This window comes from Urocitellus parryii, chromosome 9, assembly GCF_045843805.1.
Source record: "Urocitellus parryii isolate mUroPar1 chromosome 9, mUroPar1.hap1, whole genome shotgun sequence".
NCBI lineage: Eukaryota > Metazoa > Chordata > Mammalia > Rodentia > Sciuridae > Urocitellus > Urocitellus parryii.
The window spans coordinates 6,742,692-6,764,145 of NC_135539.1; the positions used below are offsets into that span (position 1 = coordinate 6,742,692).

At 50.4% G+C, this 21,454-nt stretch overlaps 1 protein-coding gene across 8 annotated transcripts; it reads left to right on the plus strand.

Annotated features, from left to right (window-relative positions):
- Positions 1-1,755: 1,755 nt before the first annotated feature.
- Srrm2 (serine/arginine repetitive matrix 2) lies at positions 1,756-21,191 on the plus strand. Of its 8 annotated transcripts, none has more exons than XM_026385259.2 (15): positions 1,757-1,973; positions 5,158-5,427; positions 6,290-6,397; positions 6,588-6,752; positions 6,933-7,010; positions 7,593-7,655; positions 7,741-7,773; positions 8,495-8,545; positions 8,715-8,807; positions 9,435-9,627; positions 11,465-18,126; positions 18,874-19,161; positions 20,218-20,331; positions 20,460-20,570; positions 20,660-21,191. In XM_026385259.2, the coding sequence occupies exons 2-15, from the start codon at positions 5,186-5,188 to the stop codon at positions 20,667-20,669; spliced, it is 8,211 nt and encodes a 2,736-aa protein (XP_026241044.2). In that variant the 5' UTR covers positions 1,757-1,973; positions 5,158-5,185; the 3' UTR covers positions 20,670-21,191. The 8 variants fall into 8 exon arrangements, 7 of the variants coding, with proteins under 7 accessions (XP_026241051.2, XP_026241044.2, XP_026241045.2 ...); XM_026385260.2 differs by having other exon boundaries at positions 20,463-20,570; XM_026385261.2 differs by having other exon boundaries at positions 7,596-7,655.
- Positions 21,192-21,454: the final 263 nt, after the last annotated feature.

Here is a 21,454-nt window from a genome sequence, read left to right on the forward strand (position 1 = left end):
GGCTCTAATTTGTAGGCATACCATCCTTGTCCCTACAGGAAGTATGTACAAACAATTTTGAAGCTACTTTTTACAATTTTAGGATGAAGCACATTAGTGAATACATTGGGGAGTGTTTGCCTAGCATGTGTGAGGTCCTGGTTTGGACCCTATCAAAACAAAACAATAACAACAAAAGGTGGTGGGGGTAGAATGCAAGACAAGTTTCTCAGAGGAGGAAAAGGAAATTCAAAAAGGGAAGTACAGAACAAACCCAGTAGCATTAGGTGCAGCTAGACATTAGTGTCATGGATATAGGACTATATTTCATTCAGTTCTGTTTCATCACCTCAAGAAAGCCTAGAAATAATGATACCCCAGTAACTGTAAGTTCACCTAGTATTCAGCTTTTGGCTTCAAGATACATTTCCCACTGGGTACTTCAACTATAGAAGGTCTATTAGTTGGCTTTTCATTACTGTAAGTAAAATCACCCGAGGTAGGATAATGTTCGTTACAGGAGGGTTTACTTAGTTGCAGCTTTGGAGGCTGAAAATTGGACCAGCCAGTGTGCAGGCTCTGCTGTGGGCCCCTACCTTTGACTGCATCACCTCCTGGCCTATGGCAATGGTGGGAGCACGTGCAAGAGGAAGCAGCATTGCTTCAATGTCACTGTTGATTTCAAAAATCATCACTGTGGATTCATGGGGGGAAATTCACTGTTAACATCATGGGAAGTGGATATTTCTTGTATATTTCATGGGGTTGTTATGAGGATTTAATGCACTAATGATTCAGGTAGAAAATTCAGCACAAAATATCCCATCAACACGGAGACGTCACGGGTGTTGGGTGGGGGGTGTCTGGTTTCAGGGACATCTGTGACACCTGGCCGGCTGGCTCCGTTGCAGGGAGAGGCTCAGGGAGAAGCTGACACCAGCCGGGGGGGGGGCCTCCACCGCAGGCACCCGAGTGCCCTTTGTGGGCACGTTAAAAATAAACAATCTACTAACACCCTAAGCAGGCTTCGAGCGCACCGCCTGCGGTCGCCCGCTGGCGGGCCTCGAGGGCGCCAGCAGCTAGGGCGCCCGCGAGGCCTCCACAAGTATCGGTGGCGTCGCCTGCAGCGCGCGCTGCTTCCGGAAGAAGTCACGTTTGCAGTCCTCCGCCTGAAGGCAACAGGACGCGACTCGCCGGGGCCTGCCTCCCTCTCGCTCAGTACTGGCCGGCGGCGGGCCTGGCCTTCCTGCAGGCCCAGGGCTTGAGGCTGGGCTCCCCGCCTCCAGTAGTGCGAGCGGATTGGGTTCTCAGGCGACTCCATCCCAGTACGACAGATCGAGTGCTAAGCGGGCCAACGGTCACAGTGTCCCCAGGATTGGGCCATCTCCGCCCAACATGGGGAGACAAAATGGCCGCCGTGCCCCGCGCCAAGGCTACATACGGGTTCCGCGCCGCGCCCGGACTACAATTCCCAGAATGCCCAAGGTCGAAGGCAGGAGTCTGAGACGCGCTCGGGGTCGTTCAATGTGGCGCTAGGTCCTGAGCCCCTCCCCCAGCGAAAGGCTTCCTGCAGACGCTGAGGTCTCGGCCCGCTCCGCTGTTCATCCCTGCATAGGCTGACGGGACTCGTAGTTTTTCGGCTGAGGAGTTCAACTTCCCAGCACCCTAAGGAACTTTATTTCCCGGTGTGGCTCCCGCGCCTGCGCACAAGGTCACGGGACGTACTACGGGTCCCGGCGCGCCTTGCGACGCGCAAGGACTGCGTGCTGACGCACTTAGTCGTGCTGACGTGCAGCGTGGCCCAGGCGGGGTGCGAGTGGCGCAGTCGGAACCCGCTGCGGCCCCTGAGGAAGCGAGGAGGCGTCGGCGTCGGCTGAGGCGGGCGGACCGGCGAGGCGAGGCGGCGGCTCCAGGCCCCGAGTGACTCGGGAGCCCGGGCAGCGGCAGCGGCAGGACCTCTCCCCCTCACAGGCGGCGGGCGGAGGCGGCGGCGGGTGAGAGGGCGAGGGAGCGCGCGAGCCGGGTGGGGGAGGGGCGTCTCCAGCGCGGGGCCCCAGCGCGCGGAGAACGGTCCTGCCGCCACACGCACGCAGCGCCCGCCGCCCTCAGCTCGCGCGGACGCCCTCGCTCGCCCCCTTCCTCCCCGCGGTCCCGGACGCGCGCGGTCTTCGAGTCCCGCCCCTCCCCCATGGCAACGGCGCGCGCCGCCGCCTGCGCACGGGTTCGCGCGCGTGCTCGGCGAGAAGAGCGCGCCAGGCTCGGCTGGTTGCCGCCCCGCGCCTGCGGCGGAGGCAGCCTTCGCCCCCGCTGCTGCCCTTGTGGGCCTCTCAGTGGCTGGGAGGGCCCTGCCGCGAGGCCCTGTCTCCGACCGCGTTCACGTGCCCCCGCCTTTCCCGCTGCTCCCGGGCCCGCGGGCCGCCGGAGCCTCTAGACCGCGGGGCGCCGCGCCGCCCCTCCCCCACCCTCGGGCCGAAAATAGGCCTCGCGGCGGGCTGGAGGCTCCTGGCCTGCGCGGGGTCGGCGCGTCGGCCGCCTGGCCTTGGAGAAAAGCCCCCTGGCCCCCGAGTTAGCGTGTGTGGTCTGTGTACGTAAGGTAGACCCGCGCTCCGTCTCCCACCTCTTCCACTCTCCCCGAAAGTTGTGCTAGGGCTTGGGAAGCTGTAGCAGGTTTTAGTAGCAGGAAGAAAATTCTCGACTTAGTTTAAGGTTATGGTCTCTTGTGTCAGGCGTTATTTGGCACGGAACTCTCGGAGAGAGCCTCGTTTAGGTTCTCTTAAGATGTCTCTGAACCAGAAACGCAGTCAGTCTGTTGCCTTTCGTCTTAAGTACGTGGGCTTAGGTTCATTCCTGAGTTAACATTTTAGCTTTCTGGATTCCATATGTCTGCTAGGCTCCCGCGGCGCCCCAGCGCCGAGCTTGCTGTACTACCTAGGTCCTTGTCCTCTATACCCTCTCCCCCTTTATGTGCCATTTCCTTTCTTGATTGTCCTAGTGTTGGATTTCAGGGTACTCTGGTAACTTTCCAACAGGAAAAAGTCTTTTGTTTTTGGAGATTCCTTTTACTTTATGCAGATTCTTGGAGTGACTTTAGCATATCCAGTCTATGCACTCCAGTTTTTAAGAATCGTCTGGTAGTTTTGTGTTGAAGTAATTTCCCTTGTGAACACCTTCGGTGCTGTGGTTCCCCCCTCCCCCCAATTCCTTTTTTTTTTTTTGTTATTTCATAAAATTTCTCCAAAATGTTGTGACTTAATACCCTTTCCTTAGCAGCTACTGGTTTTCCATTTTTAGGGAGTGGGAGGATTTTTGTGTGCGGTGGTATGGAAGTGTGGGTGAATGAATGGGCTGAAGAATTAATTGCAGGTCAGAAGCTTTTTGCAAAGCAGAAATTATGTGGGGTATGGAGAGGCAACACAAGGTTTAGGATTAGATTGGGGAAGAACTGGTTTTAGAAAACTAAACTGAGTTGGAAGGTAGAGAAACTGATTTCTTGTGCTGTAAAGAAGTTTTTCATTTCCTCCTGAATTTCCATTTGCTTTTTCTAAATTTAGCCTTATCTGTCATTCCTTTACCCTGAGATAGTTATCTTTTATTTCAAATCTTTTGCTGTGGGGTTTGGGCAGGGACTGGTCAGGCTTGGGAATGGGACAGAAACAAACTGGACAGCTCCCTTCTATTAATATCACTACATATTTTTATTTTTTTCCTTTTTACACATTTTGATATCTTACTTCCTGGCATTTGTATGATGCTTTTTTATTCTGTGATCTTATTTATTTACGGGACTGGGAATTGAACATAGGACCACCCAGTTCTTTTTTAATTTTAACAACTTGCTAAGTTGTTGAGGCCGTCCCCCAACTCCTGCCTGAGCCTTTTTGAGTGCGTTGGATTACAGGTGTATGCCATTGCACTTAGCTTTTCTGGAATTTCCTACATGGGGTCTTCCCCTCATTCAATTCTCTTTTCTGACTAAACTATTTTGCCTGTTTTTGGGGTTTTTTTTCCTGGGGTAATTTCACCTCACCTTTGTGTTTTGTGAAACTATCTTGGAGAGGATTCATGGAAGAGACAGGACCATACATGGCAGGAGAAAGGAATAGGGTGTGAATAGCCAATAAGTTTAGCCAGAAAAGTTGGGATTTGGGGGTTTTCAGAATCATGCTGGGTTGAAACAAGAGGATGGAATCTGACAGGAGGCATAGTGTTAACATGTTAGAGGGATAAAGCAGGATTGAGAGAGAAAACCCAGGAAGTGCGCAACAGGGGATTGATAGGGAAAGTCAAAAGCTGGACATTGATGAAAATGAGGAAGATTTACTAGATAAGTTTAGGGTAACATATAGAGAAATTATGGGAGCAGTTGAAACAGGAGGCTGGTTTGATATGTTTAGAACATTGAATTGAAAACGGGTAATAATTAACGGAGATTTGGAGGAGTGCAAGTCATGAATCCTGATGGGAAGGAAATTGAAAGTGCAAAATTAGGATAGTTGATAAGAGTTGTGAATATTTGGAATCAAAGAAATGGCTCTTTCTTTGGAGGTGAAATGTAACACCCTGGTTCTTGTGTTTTGATGTGTATGCTGGTTGTAGTCTAGATGTGAGTCTTCATAGGGCACTTGATTTATGTTAACAGCAGCCTACCTGTTCAGATATCTTAGAGATTGTTGAGTTTATGTTCTTATGGATAGTCTGAAGTCCTTAGGTAAATTCTTGGGAAGTTTCTTTCAATATGGACTGTAGGCCCTTAGGCACAGATGTGTGTTTTATTATGTCCACTTTGGAGGATGGTTAGTTACCAGAGGTTACATGTTAAAGAGTAGTTGGTGAGGATGTTACTTAAAGTGTATTGGCTCCAATGAAGAATAAAATGCTAGTATGGAGATATTTGAGAGAAACAGAATCCTTGATGGCCTAGGGTGGAAAAAGAAGGAAGTCTAGGTGCAAAGAGGAATGATTTTGATTAATGTGAAAGAATATTGGGAGGAAAAGGCTATAAGAATTGGGTTATAATTTGGTTGAAAGGATGAAAGAGACTTGTTAGTTCAAGAGAATGAGGTGGTATCATGCAGCTCATGGAGATGTAGTGTGAGGATGGAGAGCAGAGATGTGGGTGGTGGAAAGTGGATAGTTTGGGGCCAGGGGCCTGACCCGTGTCTCCCCGCTCCCCTTCAGGAGCGGTGGTGCCCCCGGGCACAGGGCCATGTACAACGGGATCGGGCTGCCGACGCCCCGGGGCAGCGGCACCAACGGCTACGTCCAGCGCAACTTGTCCCTGGTGCGGGGCCGCCGGGGTGAGCGGCCTGACTACAAGGGAGAGGAGGAACTGCGGCGCCTGGAGGCTGCCCTGGTGAAGCGGCCTAATCCTGACATCCTGGACCACGAGCGCAAGCGGCGCGTGGAGCTGCGATGCCTCGAGCTGGAGGAGATGATGGAAGAGCAGGGGTGAGGGGAGGGCTGGGGGAGAGACGAGCACTGAGTGAGTGCAGAGCTGGGTGTTAGGTGGGATTTATGGAGTTTAGGGCTGGTTGAAAGAGTTCTGGAGTGGAGTTGTAGGGGAGGAGGTAAATGAGCTAGAGATTTGAAAAGAGTTAAGGGGTAATGCAAAGTGGGAGGTGAGGAAACTGTGTCTGGTGTTAAATGGGAGCCTCAGAGAGTCTGAATTATTTATTTAGATGGATGCACATGGGAAGGGGGACGATTGAGGAACAAAAGTGTGCTGAAAGGGAGAGATGGGAAAGCAGAAGTTAGGTAGGAGAGCTAGGTAAGTTGTCAGGTGTTGTCATTGGTAGGTAAATGGATTTTAAGGATTGAGGCCTTGGAAAGTAGCAAAGCCAGAGTAATAAGGATTGGTAGAATACTGTATTAAGAGTGTGATGGGCGGGTAGGAAAGTGAAATTTTGAAGAAGGAGCACATTAAGGCACCTTTTAGAGCAGTGGTTTTCAAACTTCATCAATGGCACTCCTTTAATACAATATACTATATTTTGAAAGCCCAGGAAGTAAGAGATTGGGTCTTGTTGAAGTTGGTGAGGCGCATTGGGAACTCTGCCAGCTAACTTTCCTCTCTTGGCTCCTGAATTGTAGCATGTTTAAAATCCACTGTTCTAGAGGGCATAGGGAATTAAGGAAGGAAAGATGATAGGAAAAGAACAGGACTTAAGGATTTTAGGGTGACAGTGAGTGAAAAGTTCTATGTGTGCATGGAGAGGGAAGGTGGGACCCCCATTGGGAATAAGGGAAATGTGAATTTGGGACTGGGGAAGTGTCCTGTCAAGCTCTAACCCTGAAGGAATTTGTCCTTCAGGTACGAGGAACAGCAAATCCAAGAGAAAGTGGCGACCTTTCGACTCATGTTGCTGGAGAAGGATGTGAACCCTGGGGGCAAGGAGGAAACCCCAGGGCAGAGGCCAGTGTGAGTGTTCCCTTGGTTCCCCCTGGACTTTGTCTGCTGCTGCCTCTGCTGCCACCCTCCTTACTTGGAACTTCTCTCTGCCTTCATGTTCCTTATTCCATGGCTGTTTGTCTCCTGCTTAATTTTGTTCTGAATTTAGCTCTGTTCTTTGTTTCCTATAACCTTCACATTTCTACCTTTTTTCCTCTAGGGTAACTGAGACGCATCAGTTGGCAGAATTGAATGAGAAGAAGAATGAGCGGCTCCGAGCTGCCTTTGGCATCAGTGATTCCTATGTGGATGGCAGCTCTTTTGATCCTCAGCGTCGTGCTCGAGAAGCTAAACAACCAGCTCCCGAGCCTCCCAAACCTTATAGGTACTCAAGACCAAGAAACTAGAATCAATTTTTCCTTCTGGTTCTAAGCACTCTGTTCTTTTTTTTTTTTTTTTTTTTTTTTTTGTGAACTCCATCTCAAACTCTTCAGGTTTCATTCTTGAGATTGAAACGTCTTAAAGACAGTTTATTTTAGCACCCGTGTTTTTTATCTTTTACTAGCCTTGTTAGGGAGTCCAGCAGTTCTCGTTCACCGACCCCAAAGCAAAAGAAGAAGAAAAAGAAGAAAGACAGAGGACGGTAAGTTGATTGGAAAGTTATTCTCTTATACAGAGGGCCAATCCTGTGGTGTATTTTGTCTCTGGAAGTCAAGGATTCTGCTTTCTGGGAGCAGCAGGTGGTTTTCAAAAAAGTCAAGGAGAAGGGAGTTATCATTTCAGATCTCAGCTGACTGCTTCTTAGTGGGGAAGTTTTGAGTCTGAAGCCCTGACAGTTAAGAATTGGCCAGTTGGGGCTGGGAATGTGGCTCAAGCGGTAGCGCGCTTGCCTGGCATGCGTGCGGCCCGGGTTCGATCCTCAGCACCACATACAAACAAAGATGTTGTGTCTGCCGATAACTGAAAAATAAATATTAAAATTCTCTCTCTCTCTCACTCTCTCTTTAAAAAAATTGGCCAGTTGGGATTTTTGGAATTGTTTTAATTTTTAAATGTGTTGATTTAAGGAGTTACCTATATTTCTTAGAGAGTAGAGAAATTAGACCTAGATTGAGGTCTGGGGAGTTGATGCTGATGGGGTTATTTGATTGTGAGAAAGTGTTGTAAGTGGGAGATTCGGGAAAGAAGCCAAGCAAAATGACCTTGCTTCTGATCTCATCTTCAGCAGGTCAGAGAGTAGCTCTCCTCGACGGGAGAGAAAAAAGAGCTCAAAAAAGAAGAAGCACAGGTATGAAGTTGAAGTAATTGGGTGATTGCAGAAGGATTACTGATAGAGTTCAGGCATATGATTTTTTTTCTCCCCCCCCCAACAGGTCGGAATCTGAGTCCAAGAAACGAAAGCACAGGTAAGAGCCCTTTGGCATATAGGGGCTTAGTGGCACATGGGAGTTATGAGATATTGCTTGATGGCCTTGGTAACTCAATGTGGCTCCCCACAGTGGCACATGGGAGTTACGAGACATTGCTTGATGGCTTTGTTTTCTCTTTGGCCTTTGGGAGGTTTTATCTCTGAGTAAAACTTAATCCTTGATCTAATTGTTGATAAAACTTTCTAGTACCCATCTATTTTACTTTTAGGCTTTTTTTTTTTTCCTTAAAAATTTGTTATTTCTGGGCTGGGGAATAATATAGATCAGTTGGTAAAGTGCTTGCCTTGCATGCACAAGGCCCTGGGTTCAATCCCCAGTACCCCCCAAAAAAAAAAAAGTTATTTATTTATGTATTTTTTTTTGCCAAGCATGGTGGCACATACTTGTAATCCTAGAAACTCAGGAATTTCAGTCAGGAAAATGACAAGTTGAAAGCCAGCTTTAGCAATTTAGCAAGACCCTGTATCAAAATTTTAATAGGGTTAAGGGACCAAGTATGGCCTTGCATACCTGTAATCCCAGAAGCTTGGGGGGCTTGGGTGAGAGGATCACAAATCTAACACTAGGTCTCTTAGCCTTGGTGGGGGGATGGGGGAGGGGTTTATCAGGAACTAGCTCAAGTAGAGTGCCCTTTGTTTAATCCTTCATATTGCAAAATAAATAAATACATCTTTAACATTCTCACTTAATTTCCCAGGTCTCCCACTCCAAAGAGTAAACGTAAATCTAAAGACAAGAAACGGAAGCGGTAAGTGAATTTGAGGGGAATTTCCTTACTAAGTAGATGATTGGGTTCCCTTAGGGGGAGAAGGAATAATTAATCTTGTACCTGAATGGTTAAGGGTTGAGGTATGGGTGAGTAGAACCCAGTGTAGGTGTGACAGCCTCCTGAGCTATATGTGGTGGTATTCGTTCAGGTCTCGGAGTACAACACCAGCTCCCAAGAGTCGCCGGGCCCATCGGTCAACCTCTGCTGATTCTGCTTCCTCCTCTGACACTTCTCGCAGTCGGTAAGGGGTAGTCCAGAAGGAAGGGAGGGAGAGGGAATGGTGGGTTAATCAATTTAATATTTATTGAGCGCCCACGGTGTGCTAGGCGCTGCACAGACCATTCGGAAGACACGGTCCCTGCCCTCTAGGAGCTGACAGGCTAAAGCAACAGGATGGACAGACATATACATTTCCCCTTCTCTTTTTTTTTTTTTTATTTGTTATTTTTTTGTTTCGTTATGATGTATATGGACTGCCAGAATAGGGGGGGTGGTTTGTTCGTGGTGTCTGGGGGAGGAAGGAATCCTTACCCTGGCTTCCTTAATCGGGGAAGGCTTCCTGAAGGAGGTGGGCTCAGAGGTGAGTTTTGAATGAAGTGGGTAGGGAATGGGTTGGGTGGAGGGTTTGGGGATGTTTGGGGGAGGTGAATAAAGGGGTAGAGGGAGAACATTCTTTGGGATTTTGTTGGGAAGCAAAGAAACAAAGTGGACTGAATTTGCATTCTGTGAATGATTTGAAATGTGACTATGGCTTTTTGGAAGAGGGCTGTGTATAGTTAGGAAAAGTAGATGGGAGCTGGGAGGGGGTTTTCTATTCTCCCTTGAGCTGATTTCCCTGCTCTCCCCCATCCTCCATTAACTCCCACAGGTCTCGAAGTGCTGCAGCTAAAATACATACAACTGCTTTGACTGGGCGAAGTCCTTCCCCTGCTCCAGGGCGTCAAGGGGAGGGAGATGCGCCTTCTAGTGAACCAGGTACCACCAGTATACAACGGCCTAGCAGCCCAGAGACTTCTACAAAGCAGCCTAGCAGTCCTTACGAGGACAAAGACAAGAAGGAGGTATGTTCCTGAGGGTAGTGGATGTTCACTGGGTTGCTAGGTTATGAGTTTTAGGATAGGGCTGTGGAGTGAACAGGAGAGATGATAGCTTAATAAGAGAAGTGAATTTAGTTGTTTTTTTTTTCCCAGTGTGCGTTGTTCTACTAATGTTCTCTTGTATATCTGCATGTATTTTAATAGTCGTGATGCACTGCACTGAATCTTGAACCCTTTAGAATCAAAATTTCACTAGAGGTTTGCAGTGGATTTTGTAGCAGTGTCCTGTTTATATGTGTGCGTGGATAGAATTCTAACAAGTTTAAGCCTCTGTTGGTTTTTGTTTTTGTACCGGGGATTGAATTTGGGTACTGCACCAGTGAGCCAGAATCCCAGCCCCATTTTGTAGTTTATTTAGAGACAGGGTTTCATTGAGTTGCTTATTAGCACCTTGCTTTTTGCTGAGGCTGGCTTTGAACTTGAGATCCTCCTGCTGAGCTGCTGGGATACCAGTGTGTGCCACTACGTTCAGCTCTTTAAGCCACATTTATTTTATTTATTTTTAGTAGTAGATGGACACAATACCTCTGTTTTTTATTTATTTTTATGTGGTGCTGAGGATTGAACCCAGTGCTTCACATGTGCTGGGTGAGTGCTCTACCACTGAGCTACAACCCCAGCCCCTTAAGCCACATTTAAATTTATTATTTAAAAACATTTTTTTGTTGTTGTTGATGAACCTTTATTTTATTCATTTGTTTATATGTGGTGCTGAGAATCGAACCTAGTACCTCACACATGCTAAGCAAGTGCTCTACCACTGAGCCACAACCCCAGCCCTAAAGATATGTTTTATTTCATGAAAATTTTCAACCCACTGAGGTTTTGCCAGCAGGTTGAAAACACTAAAAAGAATGGTAGTCCCTGTAGTTCCTGTTGTTTTGTATTCTCTTGTTTTTTTTTCTTCCCTTTTTTCAATTATTGTAATATAATTTCTCGATTTTATATCTCATTCAGCAAATTTTGCAAATTATGAGTGTATCATCTTTCTTCTATGACATTTGAGTGGTATCTAGAAGGCTTTTGTAGTTTTCCTATATTTTAGCCATCCTAGTCAAATCTAATTTCACTCCTCACCCCCACCCTGGGCCTAATGCCTGCTAGGCAAACACTCTGCATTGAGCTACATCCCTAGCCCCTTGTCATTTTTTTCTTCACACAGATCAGATTCTCAGTACTTTGCTTTTTTAGAAAATATTTATTTTAGTTGTAGATGAACATATAGTATCTTTATTTTTATATGGTGCTGAGGATTGAATCTAGTGCCTTACACATGCGAGGCAAGCACTTTACCACTGAGCTACAGCCCCAGTACTTTGCTTTTGTTTTTACTATTTTTTTTAATACAGAAGTTTCTTGACAGTGAGGTCAAGTGCCACCTGCTTGAGAAAACTGCTTTCTCTATTTAAAAATGCTCTTTTGGAGATCTGGGAGTATTTAACATTCTGAGTTCTCAGCATCCATTAAAAAAAAAAAAAATTCCCCACCCTAACTACTGATCATTCTGTTACTTTGTAGTAGTATTAATTGTTAATTGCAATGCAGTAGTTATTTACATATTTTCTAGATTTTAAGACTTCAAGTTACAGGTTTTTCTTATCTTCACATTTTTCACACTGTGCTTTGTGTTTAACGATGTTTTGTTATTGAATGAATGTGACTGCCTGTGGTGAGGGAAAGGATCAATGGGTATGATGGGGCATGTGAAAGTAGTTTAATTGAAAAGGTGTTGAGATCTTACGGGTGATAGGAAATTTGGGTGCTTATGTGTCCCTATCCCTACTTTCTCTTCCACTCTCAGAAACCTGCAGTTCGACCTAGCCCCTCTCCGGAAAGGAGCAGCACAGGCCCAGAACCACCTGTTCCCACTCCGCTCCTTGCTGAGCAGCATGGCGGCTCCCCACAGCCCCTTGCAACAACCTCCTTAAGTCAGGAGCCAGTGAACCCCCCATCTGAGGCCTCCCCAACCCGGGGCCCTTCACCACCTAAGTCTCCTGAGAAACCACCTCAGTCTTCTTCCTCAGAGAGCTGCCCACCATCCCCACAGCCTACCAAAGTTTCTCGGCATGCCAGCTCTTCCCCTGAAAGTCCTAAACCCACGCCAGCTCCTGGTGCCCGCCGAGAGATCTCTTCTTCCCCCACATCCAAGAATCGGTCACATGGCCGAGCAAAGCGGGATAAATCACACTCTCATACTCCTTCCCGTAGGATGGGGAGATCACGCAGCCCTGCCACTGCTAAGAGGGGGAGATCACGGTCTCGAACCCCTACCAAAAGGGGTCATTCTCGTTCCCGGTCCCCTCAGTGGCGTAGGTCACGGTCTGCACAGAGGTGGGGAAGATCTAGAAGCCCCCAGCGGCGTGGCCGCTCTAGGTCCCCTCAGCGACCAGGTTGGTCCAGGAGCAGAAATACTCAGCGAAGAGGCAGGTCTAGGTCAACAAGGCGAGGCAGATCACACTCTAGATCCCCAGCCACCAGGGGCAGATCACGTTCTAGAACACCAGCTCGACGGGGTAGGTCCCGCTCAAGAACACCTGCCAGGCGGAGGTCACGATCTAGAACACCTGCCAGGCGCAGGTCCAGGTCAAGAACACCAGCCCGCAGGGGCAGGTCTCGGTCAAGAACACCTGCTAGGCGCAGGTCTAGGACCCGATCACCGGTACGAAGGAGATCTCGCAGTAGATCGCCAGCCAGGAGAAGTGGTCGGTCACGTTCTAGAACCCCAGCTAGACGGGGCCGATCGCGTTCTAGAACCCCAGCTAGACGTGGTGGCCGGTCACGCTCTAGAACCCCAGCAAGGAGAGGGAGGTCTCGGTCTAGAACCCCAGCGAGGAGAGGGAGGTCTCGGTCTAGAACCCCAGCAAGACGAAGATCCCGCAGTAGAAGTCTAGTTAGGCGAGGAAGATCTCACTCTAGGACACCACAAAGAAGAGGCAGGTCTGGTTCGTCATCAGAGCGGAAGAACAAATCCAGAACATCTCAGAGGAGGAGCAGGTCCAACTCAAGTCCAGAAATGAAAAAATCTCACATTTCCTCAAGGCGGAGCAGGTCTCTCTCTTCACCAAGATCCAAGGCAAAATCTCGCTCGTCTTTGAGGCGCAGTCTTTCTGAGTCCTCTCCATGCCCTAAACAAAAGTCACAGACACCACCCAGGCGCAGTCGCTCTGGATCATCACAACCTAAAGCAAAATCTAGAACACCAAGGCGGAGTCGTTCTGGTTCTTCACCACCTAAACAGAAATCTAAAACACCATCAAGACAAAGTCATTCCAGTTTATCTCCTCACCCAAAAGTGAAATCTGGAACACCACCAAGACAAGGTTCCATCACAAGTCCCCAGACCATCGAACAATCTGCAACACCACAAAGACGGAGCCATTCTGAATCACCTGATCCCGAGGTAAAATCTAGGACTCCTTCAAGGCACAGCTGTTCTGGGTCCTCTCCTCCTCGAGTGAAGTCTAGTACACCTCCAAGACAGACCCCATCTAGGTCATTGTCTCCACAGCCCAAAGTGAAGGCAATGTCACCAGGACAAAGAAGCCATTCTGGCTCCTCTTCTCCAAGTCCTAGTAGGATGACTTCTAGAACACCTCCAAGGCAAAGCAGATCAATGTCTCCTTGCACCAAGGTGGAATCTAGATCGTTGCCAAGACAGAGCCATTCTAGATCCTCCTCACCAGATACCAAAGTGAAACCTGAAACACCACCAAGACAGAGTCACTCAGGGTCTGTGTCACCATACCCCAAAGTAAAGCCTCAAACACCACCAGGGCAAAGTCAGTCTGGGTTAAAATCACCATGTCCCCAAGAGAAGTCTAAAGAAATTCAAGCACAGAGTTGCTCTGGATCATACTTACTCTGTCCAGGAGTAACGTCTGACACACCACCAGGAGAAAGCTACTTTGGCTCCTCATCTCTGCAACATAAAGGACAATCTCAAACTTCACCAGACCCCAGATCTGATACTTCAAGTCCAGAAATGAGACAGAGTCACTTGGAGTCTTCACCTCTGCAGAGCAAATCTCAAACATTTCCAAAGAGTGGTGGGTCCAGGTCCTCATCTCCAGTCACTGAGCTGGCATCTAGATCTCCAACAAGACAAGATGGAGGTGAATTATCAACAAGTCCTAGGCTGAAATCAGGAATGTCACCTGAGCAGAGCAGGCCCCAGTCTGACTCTTGTCCATATCTTGCATTGGACTCTAAATCTCTTCTGGGACAGAGCAGATTGGAGTCTTCTGAATCAAAAGAGAAAATGGTCTTACCCCTTCAGGAAGATGTTGCTGCGTTATCTCCTAGGCCAAGAGAAAAATTTAGTACACCTGTACAGGATAGGACTGAATCCTCACCAGTACTAAAAGATGCACCTAGAACCCCATCAAGGGAAAGAAGTGTCAATGAATCATCTCCAGATAGAAAAGACCAAAGTAATACATTACCTAAGTCAAACCAAGATGAGGAATCAATGGAGGTGGTAGAGAAATTTGAACAACCTTCAAACCAAGTGCTGCCTCATTTGTCTCCAGAACAAAAACAAATGGCTGTAAGTAATTTTGAATCATCTCCTGAAGTAGAAGAAGGGCTAGCTCTTGACCAAAGCCAGTCACAAATGGCTTTGGAAGAAGTTCCTGCAGTGGCCTCCTGTTGGGGAGCGCCACATTTTTCTCCAGAGCATAAAGAACTATCTCACTCTCCTCCCAGGGAGAATAACTTTGGATCACCTTTAGAATTTAGAAACTCAGGCACTGCTACAGAAATGAATACTGGATTTTCTCCTGAGGTTAAAGAAGATTTGAATGGACCTTTCCTTAATCAGCTGGAGACAGACCCATCTCTAGACATGAAAGAACAGTCAACAAGATCCTCTAGACGTAGTAGTTCTGAGTTATCCCCAGATGTGGTGGAAAAGGCAGGAATGTCTTCAAATCAGAGTGTATCTTCACCTGTACTTGATGCTGTACCCAGAACGCCCTCAAGAGAGAGAAGTAGTTCTGCATCTTCTCCTGAACTGAAAGATGGTTTACCCAGAACTCCATCAAGGAGAAGTCGGTCTGGGTCTTCTCCAGGACTTAGAGATGGTTCCAGGACTCCCTCTAGGCACAGCCTGTCTGGGTCCTCTCCTGGAATGAAAGATATACCTAGAACCCCATCTAGGGGGCGGAGTGAATGTGATTCTTCCCCAGAACCGAAAGCATTGCCTCAGACTCCTAGGCCAAGAAGTCGTTCTCCATCATCCCCAGAGCTCAACAACAAGTGTCTTACCCCTCAGAGAGAAAGAAGTGGATCAGAATCATCAGTTGAGCAGAAAACTGTGGCTAGGACCCCCCTTGGGCAGAGAAGTCCATCTGGATCTTCTCAAGAGCTTGACGGGAAACCCAGTGCATCTCCTCAGGAGGGAAGTGAGTCAGATTCTTCTCCGGATTCTAAAGCCAAGACACGAACTCCACTTAGGCAGAGGAGTCATTCTGGATCCTCTCCAGAGATTGACAGCAAATCCCGAGCTTCTCCTCGGCGCAGTAGATCTGGCTCATCTCCTGAAGTGAAAGATAAGCCAAGAGCAGCTCCTCGGACCCAGAGTGGTTCTGATTCTTCTCCTGAACCCAAAGTACCTGCCCCTCGGGTCCTTCCCAGAAGAAGCAGATCAGGCTCATCAAGCAAAGGCAGAGGACCTTCTCCTGAAGGAAGCAGCAGTTCTGAGTCCTCACCCGAACACCCACCCAAGTCCAGAACTGCTCGAAGAGGTTCCAGGTCTTCACCAGAGCCAAAGACAAAGTCTCGCACACCACCTCGACGTCGCAGCTCTCGGTCATCTCCTGAGCTAACCAGGAAGGCCAGACTCTCCCGTAGGAGCCGCTCTGCCTCCTCTTCACCAGAAACTCGTTCCAGAACTCCTCCAAGACGCCGCAGAAGTCCCTCAGTGTCTTCCCCTGAGCCAGCTGAAAAGTCAAGGTCTTCACGTCGGCGGCGTTCAGCTTCATCTCCACGCACTAAGACAACTTCAAGAAGAGGCCGTTCCCCTTCACCAAAGCCTCGTGGACTCCAGAGGTCCCGTTCCCGCTCACGTAGGGAGAAAACCAGAACAACCCGACGTCGAGATAGGTCTGGGTCTTCTCAGTCAACTTCGCGAAGAAGACAGCGGAGCCGGTCCAGGTCTCGGGTCACTCGCAGGCGGAGGGGAGGCTCTGGTTACCACTCCAGATCACCTGCCCGGCAGGAGAGTTCCCGAACTTCCTCTCGACGTCGAAGAGGCCGCTCTCGAACACCCCCAACCAGTCGCAAGCGTTCTCGCTCACGCACATCACCAGCCCCATGGAAACGTTCTAGATCTCGAGCCTCTCCAGCAACTCACCGGCGATCCAGGTCTAGAACACCCTTGCTCAGCCGACGTAGATCCAGGTCTCGGACTTCCCCTGTGAGTCGGAGACGGTCCAGGTCCAGAACATCAGTGACTCGACGAAGATCTCGGTCAAGGGCATCCCCAGTGAGTCGAAGACGGTCCAGGTCCAGAACACCACCTGTAACTCGTCGTCGTTCAAGGTCCAGAACACCAACAACACGCCGGCGCTCCCGTTCTAGAACTCCACCAGTGACTCGTAGAAGGTCCAGATCTAGGACCCCACCAGTAACCAGGAGGCGATCTAGAAGCAGAACTTCACCTATTGCTCGCAGAAGATCAAGATCCAGAACGTCCCCAGTCACTCGAAGGCGATCTCGGTCACGAACATCTCCAGTCACTCGGAGGAGGTCCCGATCTCGAACCTCCCCAGTCACTCGTCGCCGTTCAAGGTCCCGAACGCCTCCAGCTATTCGACGCCGCTCTAGGTCTCGAACACCGATGTTGCCACGCAAACGTTCTCGAAGCCGCTCACCACTTGCTATTCGCCGCAGGTCTAGGTCCCGTACACCCCGAGCAACTCGGGGCAAACGGTCTTTAACAAGATCTCCTCCGGCTATTCGCAGGCGTTCTGCATCTGGAAGTAGTTCTGATCGTTCACGTTCTGCTACTCCTCCAGCAACAAGGAATCATTCTGGTTCTCGGACACCTCCAGTGGCACTCAATAGCTCCAGAATGAGCTGTTTCAGTCGTCCTAGCATGTCACCAACTCCTCTTGACCGATGTAGATCACCTGGAATGCTTGAACCCCTTGGCAGTGCTAGAACACCCATGTCTGTCCTGCAACAAGCTGGTGGCTCCATGATGGATGGCCCAGGTCCCAGAATACCTGATCATCCAAGAACATCTGTGCCAGAAAATCATGCTCAGTCTAGAATTGCACTTGCCTTGACAGCTATCAGCCTTGGCACTGCCCGACCTCCTCCATCCATGTCTGCTGCTGGTCTTGCTGCAAGAATGTCCCAGGTGCCAGCTCCGGTACCTCTCATGAGTCTCAGAACGGCCCCAGCTGCCAATCTTGCTAGCAGGATTCCTGCAGCCTCTGCAGCAGCCATGAACCTGGCCAGTGCCCGGACACCCGCTATCCCAACAGCAGTGAACCTGGCAGACTCACGAGCACCAGCAGCAGCAGCAGCCATGAACTTGGCCAGCCCCAGAACTGCAGTGGCACCTTCAGCCGTGAATCTTGCTGACCCTCGGACCCCCACAGCTCCAGCTGTGAACCTAGCAGGAGCCAGAACCCCTGCTGCCTTGGCAGCTTTGAGTCTTTCAGGATCTGGCACGCCTCCAACTGCTGCAAATTATCCCTCTAGTTCCAGAACACCCCAGGCTCCAGCCCCTGCAAACCTCGTGGGTCCACGATCTGCACATGCCACAGCTCCTGTGAATATTGCCAGTTCTAGAACCCCTTCAGCCTTGGCCTCTGCAAGCCTCACCAGTGCTAGGATGGCCCCAGCATTGTCTGGTGCAAACCTTACCAGCCCCAGGGTGCCCCTTTCTGCTTATGAGCGTGTTAGTGGCAGAGCTTCACCCCCGCTTCTTGACCGAGCTAGGTCTAGAACACCACCATCAGCCCCAAGCCAGTCTAGAATGACCTCTGAGCGGGCTCCCTCCCCTGCCTCCAGAATGATCCAGGCTCCTTCACAGTCTCTTCTCCCTCCAGCACAGGATCGACCTAGGTCTCCTGTGTCATCTGCTTTTTCAGACCAATCCCGTTCAAATGCCCAGACCACTTCTGTAGCAGGGTCTCAGTCCCTTTCCTCTGGGACGGTGGCAAAGGCCATGTCCTCCACTGGTGACCACAATGGCATGCTTTCTGGCCCTACTCCTGGGGTGCCTCACCTGGAGGGTGGGGAGCCACCTGCCTCTACTGGGGCCCAGCAGCCTTCTGCGTTGGCCACCCCGCAACCAGCAAAGGAGCGGCGGAGTTCCTCCTCCTCTTCCAGCTCCTCCAGCTCCTCTTCATCATCATCATCGTCGTCTTCATCATCTTCCTCCTCTGGCTCCAGTTCTAGCGACTCAGAGGGCTCTAGCCTTCCAGCTCAGCCTGAGGTGGCACTGAAGAGGTGAGGGAACTTTATTTTCAGGAATCTTCTAGGGGGAAAAGGAATTGGGAATGGATGAGGGAGTGGGGTGGGAGCAACCATATCTCAGGTTCTTGGTTCTTTGAGAAGGTATGGGGAACCTTGACCCTCAAGCTGGGGGTAGAAGAGAATGCTGGGGTGGGGGCTACGGGTGGGGAGGGATGGGACAGAAAAAAGTCTCAGAAGATTAATTCTCTAGAGGATAATGATAAGTTTTCCATCTCTACAGAGGACAGAACTAGAGGAAATGGACTTAATTTTACAGCAGGAGGGATGGCAGTTAGACCTCAAGAGGAACTCCCTGGGCTGGAAGGATCTTCAGAGGTCATCCCATCCCTCTCCCTGCCTCCAGGCAGGACGGCCCCTCCCCAAGCCAACCTGCACTCACAGGGGCCTCCCCAAGCTGCGGCTCTCCGAGGAAGGAGACCACCCAGCTTCAGCTTCCACATCTGAGCCCAGGGGCCTTATTCCTTCATCAGGGACATTCTTGAGGTTTAACCTTGATCCCTTATGCTGCGGGCCCCAGCCTGTTGCTTGTGTTAGCAGAGGTTGGGTCGGCTCGGGCCAATGATCTCCAGAGAAGCACTCACTGGCTGGCTTCAGGTTGCTCCGAGAGCTCCCAGGGCCTTTCTCAGGCACCCCTCCCCCACTGCCATTCCTCCAGGCCAAGGAAGGTAGGGTTGGGGCTGGGGCAGCTTGTCTCTTTGTAACACTGCTCTTCTCCCACAGGGTCCCCAGCCCCACTCCAGCACCAAAGGAGGCTGTTCGAGAGGGACGTCCCCAGGAGCCAGCCCCAGCCAAACGGAAGAGGCGCTCTAGCAGCTCTAGTTCCAGTTCCTCCTCTTCCTCTTCTTCCTCTTCATCCTCCTCCTCCTCTTCTTCCTCTTCTTCCTCCTCTTCCTCCTCCTCCTCCTCTTCTTCCTCATCCTCTTCCTCTTCCCCTTCCCCTGCTAAGCCAGGCCCTCAGGCCTTGCCCAAACCTGCAAGCCCCAAGAAGCCACCCCCTGGCGAGCGGAGGTGAGTCCTGACTTGCCCGAGATGGAGGGGAGGGTGATTTCTCCAGAATGGGCCCCTTGTGGACTTCTGTGTCTGGTTGTAAGGGAGGAGTCGGGCACACTCCTCTGCCCGCTATTCTCTGCACCCTGTTCTGGTAAAGGGCTGCACCATCCAAGTGGGTTCTCAAGCCAGAACTGGGAAGTCCTAGGTTTCTTTCTTTCCCCCAACATGCAGCCTGGTCCCAGGGATTCTAGCTCTTTTAAGTCTCCCCATTGCTGCTACAGGGCTCTGGTCTGGCCACCATCATCTTCTCCCGACTCTGTCCACAGCCTCTTCCCTGTCTCCCTGCCTCCACGCCATTCTCTTCCACACGTAGCCAGAGGAATCTTTCTAAAACGTACATCTGGTTACTTCCCTCCACTCCACAAATCCTTCCGGGACGCCCTGTGGCCTGCAGGATAAAGCCCCACCTCTGCGGGAATGGCGTGTGAGGCTCTTCACCAGCTGGCCTTGCCCACCCTGTGCTCCTCCTGCCCGCCCCCATACATGCCCTGTGCTCCAGCCACACCCAGCGCCTTGCAGTCAAGGAGAGCCCATGCCTTTGGACATGCTGTTCCTTCTGCCTGGAATTTCCTTGTCCGCCTGGTGAACTCCTCGTTCTGCAAGACTCCACTCAAAACAGCACCTCCGAGAAGATTGTCCCGCCCCGCCCCTGCCCCGCCCATGTATCTGTGCCCCAAGTCCCCAGATCCATGCACATCCATCCCTGTGGGGTTGCTTCCTACACATGGGGCCCTGCGTGCCTCCCTTGTTGGCCTTCCTTCACTACCAGACTGAGCTCCTCCAAGGGCAGGGACTGTCTTTATCTTTGCATCCCCCGCTGCACCCTGTGCCCTGCCCACTGTGGGCACTCAGTGGAAGGTGTGCGGGCGGATGGGTGAGTGCGGACAAAGGTGGGTCTGAGGCTGGCCCTGCGTGGTGTGAGGTTTGGTGGTCAGGACCTGGGTGGGTGGTTCTGAGTGCTGGCTGGTGGATTTGGAAGGGCATTGTGCTATGGGAGCTTCCTCTGCTCCCCAGGTCCCGCAGCCCCCGGAAGCCTATAGATTCCCTTCGGGACTCGAGGTCCCTCAGCTACTCACCTGTGGAGCGACGCCGTCCCTCACCTCAGCCCTCACCACGGGACCAGCAAAGGTAGGGCCCACCCAAAGGTTAACACAGTCTTGAATGACGCACAGGACTTGAGCGAAAAGCCAGTTTCAAGGTTCAGGGATGTCTGAGGCTGGTGCCACCCAGTGGTCTGACATGTTTTTTTGTTGCAGCAGCAATGAGCGGGTTTCCCGGAGAGGCCAGCGTGGGGACAGCCATTCTCCGGGCCATAAGCGCAGGAGGGAAACTCCTAGCCCCCGTCCCATGCGACACCGCTCCTCCAGGTGTGTCTCCTCTGAAGGGTATCCCATTCTGGTGGGTGACAGGAGCCAAACTTGATTTTTGGCATTGATTCTGGTCTTTTCTGCTACAGGTCTCCTTAAATCACCGCGCCCCATGCTCTGGAGCCACAGGGAGTGTCCCCCAACAGAGCTGTGGGAGGTCCTTGTCTTCCCCCACCTTTGAATCCTGGCAGCATCTTGGGTGGAGGGCTCCCTTCCCCCCCCTCCTCCCTTTTTTTTTCTTTGTTCCTGTGAAATGTTAATCTCTGTGAGTTTTTCCTGGTTCATGTGTTTGGGGGGGTTTGGGGGTGGGAGGGAATGAATGCTGATGGGAGTTGGGGGAGGAGAGGATACAGTTCAGACACTGAGGCCTAGATTCAGAGAGGCCCTGGGAGGTGCAGCGGCCTGAAGTTCCTGGGGGTGATGGTTTAGAATTTAGAAGTTGAGGTGTTCTTGGATGAAAGGGGCAGGAGTTAAAAAATTAGCTGGCCCCTACTGCCCCCCATGAGGTTGTGACCCCCTCCCCCAATTTTTCTTCATGTTTCTTAAAAGGCATTTTGGTTTTTTAAAAATCTGTACAGCAAGAGCAACTTTTTCTGTCAAATAAAAATGAGAAATGCAGGAATTGGGTCTATAAATTGTTTATTTTAAGTGGTGAGAGAGCAAATGGAAAAACCACCTTCACCTTACACCCTGACTAGAAGTCCCCAAGGCCTTTGCCCTGGATGTCCTGAAGCCCTGGGGTGGGGGGCAATGATGAAGTAGGACCCCACTCTTAACACTGAAGGAAACACCTGGAAATTGGGTGGCAAGTGCACCTTAAAGGCTGGATTTCTTTTGCCCCTCCTGTGTTGGGCTGGCCTAGGGCTCGGAATTCTGACCTTCTC

Coding starts and splice junctions, on each gene's coding strand:
- Srrm2 (XM_026385259.2), top strand. CDS start 5,186: ATGTACAACGGGATCGGGCTGCCGACGCCCCGGGGCAGCGGCACCAAC. Junction 6,398..6,587: donor ACCCCAGGGCAGAGGCCAGT/GTGAGTGTTCCC, acceptor TTTTTCCTCTAG/GGTAACTGAGACGCATCAGT. Junction 20,332..20,459: donor TCACCACGGGACCAGCAAAG/GTAGGGCCCACC, acceptor TTTTTGTTGCAG/CAGCAATGAGCGGGTTTCCC.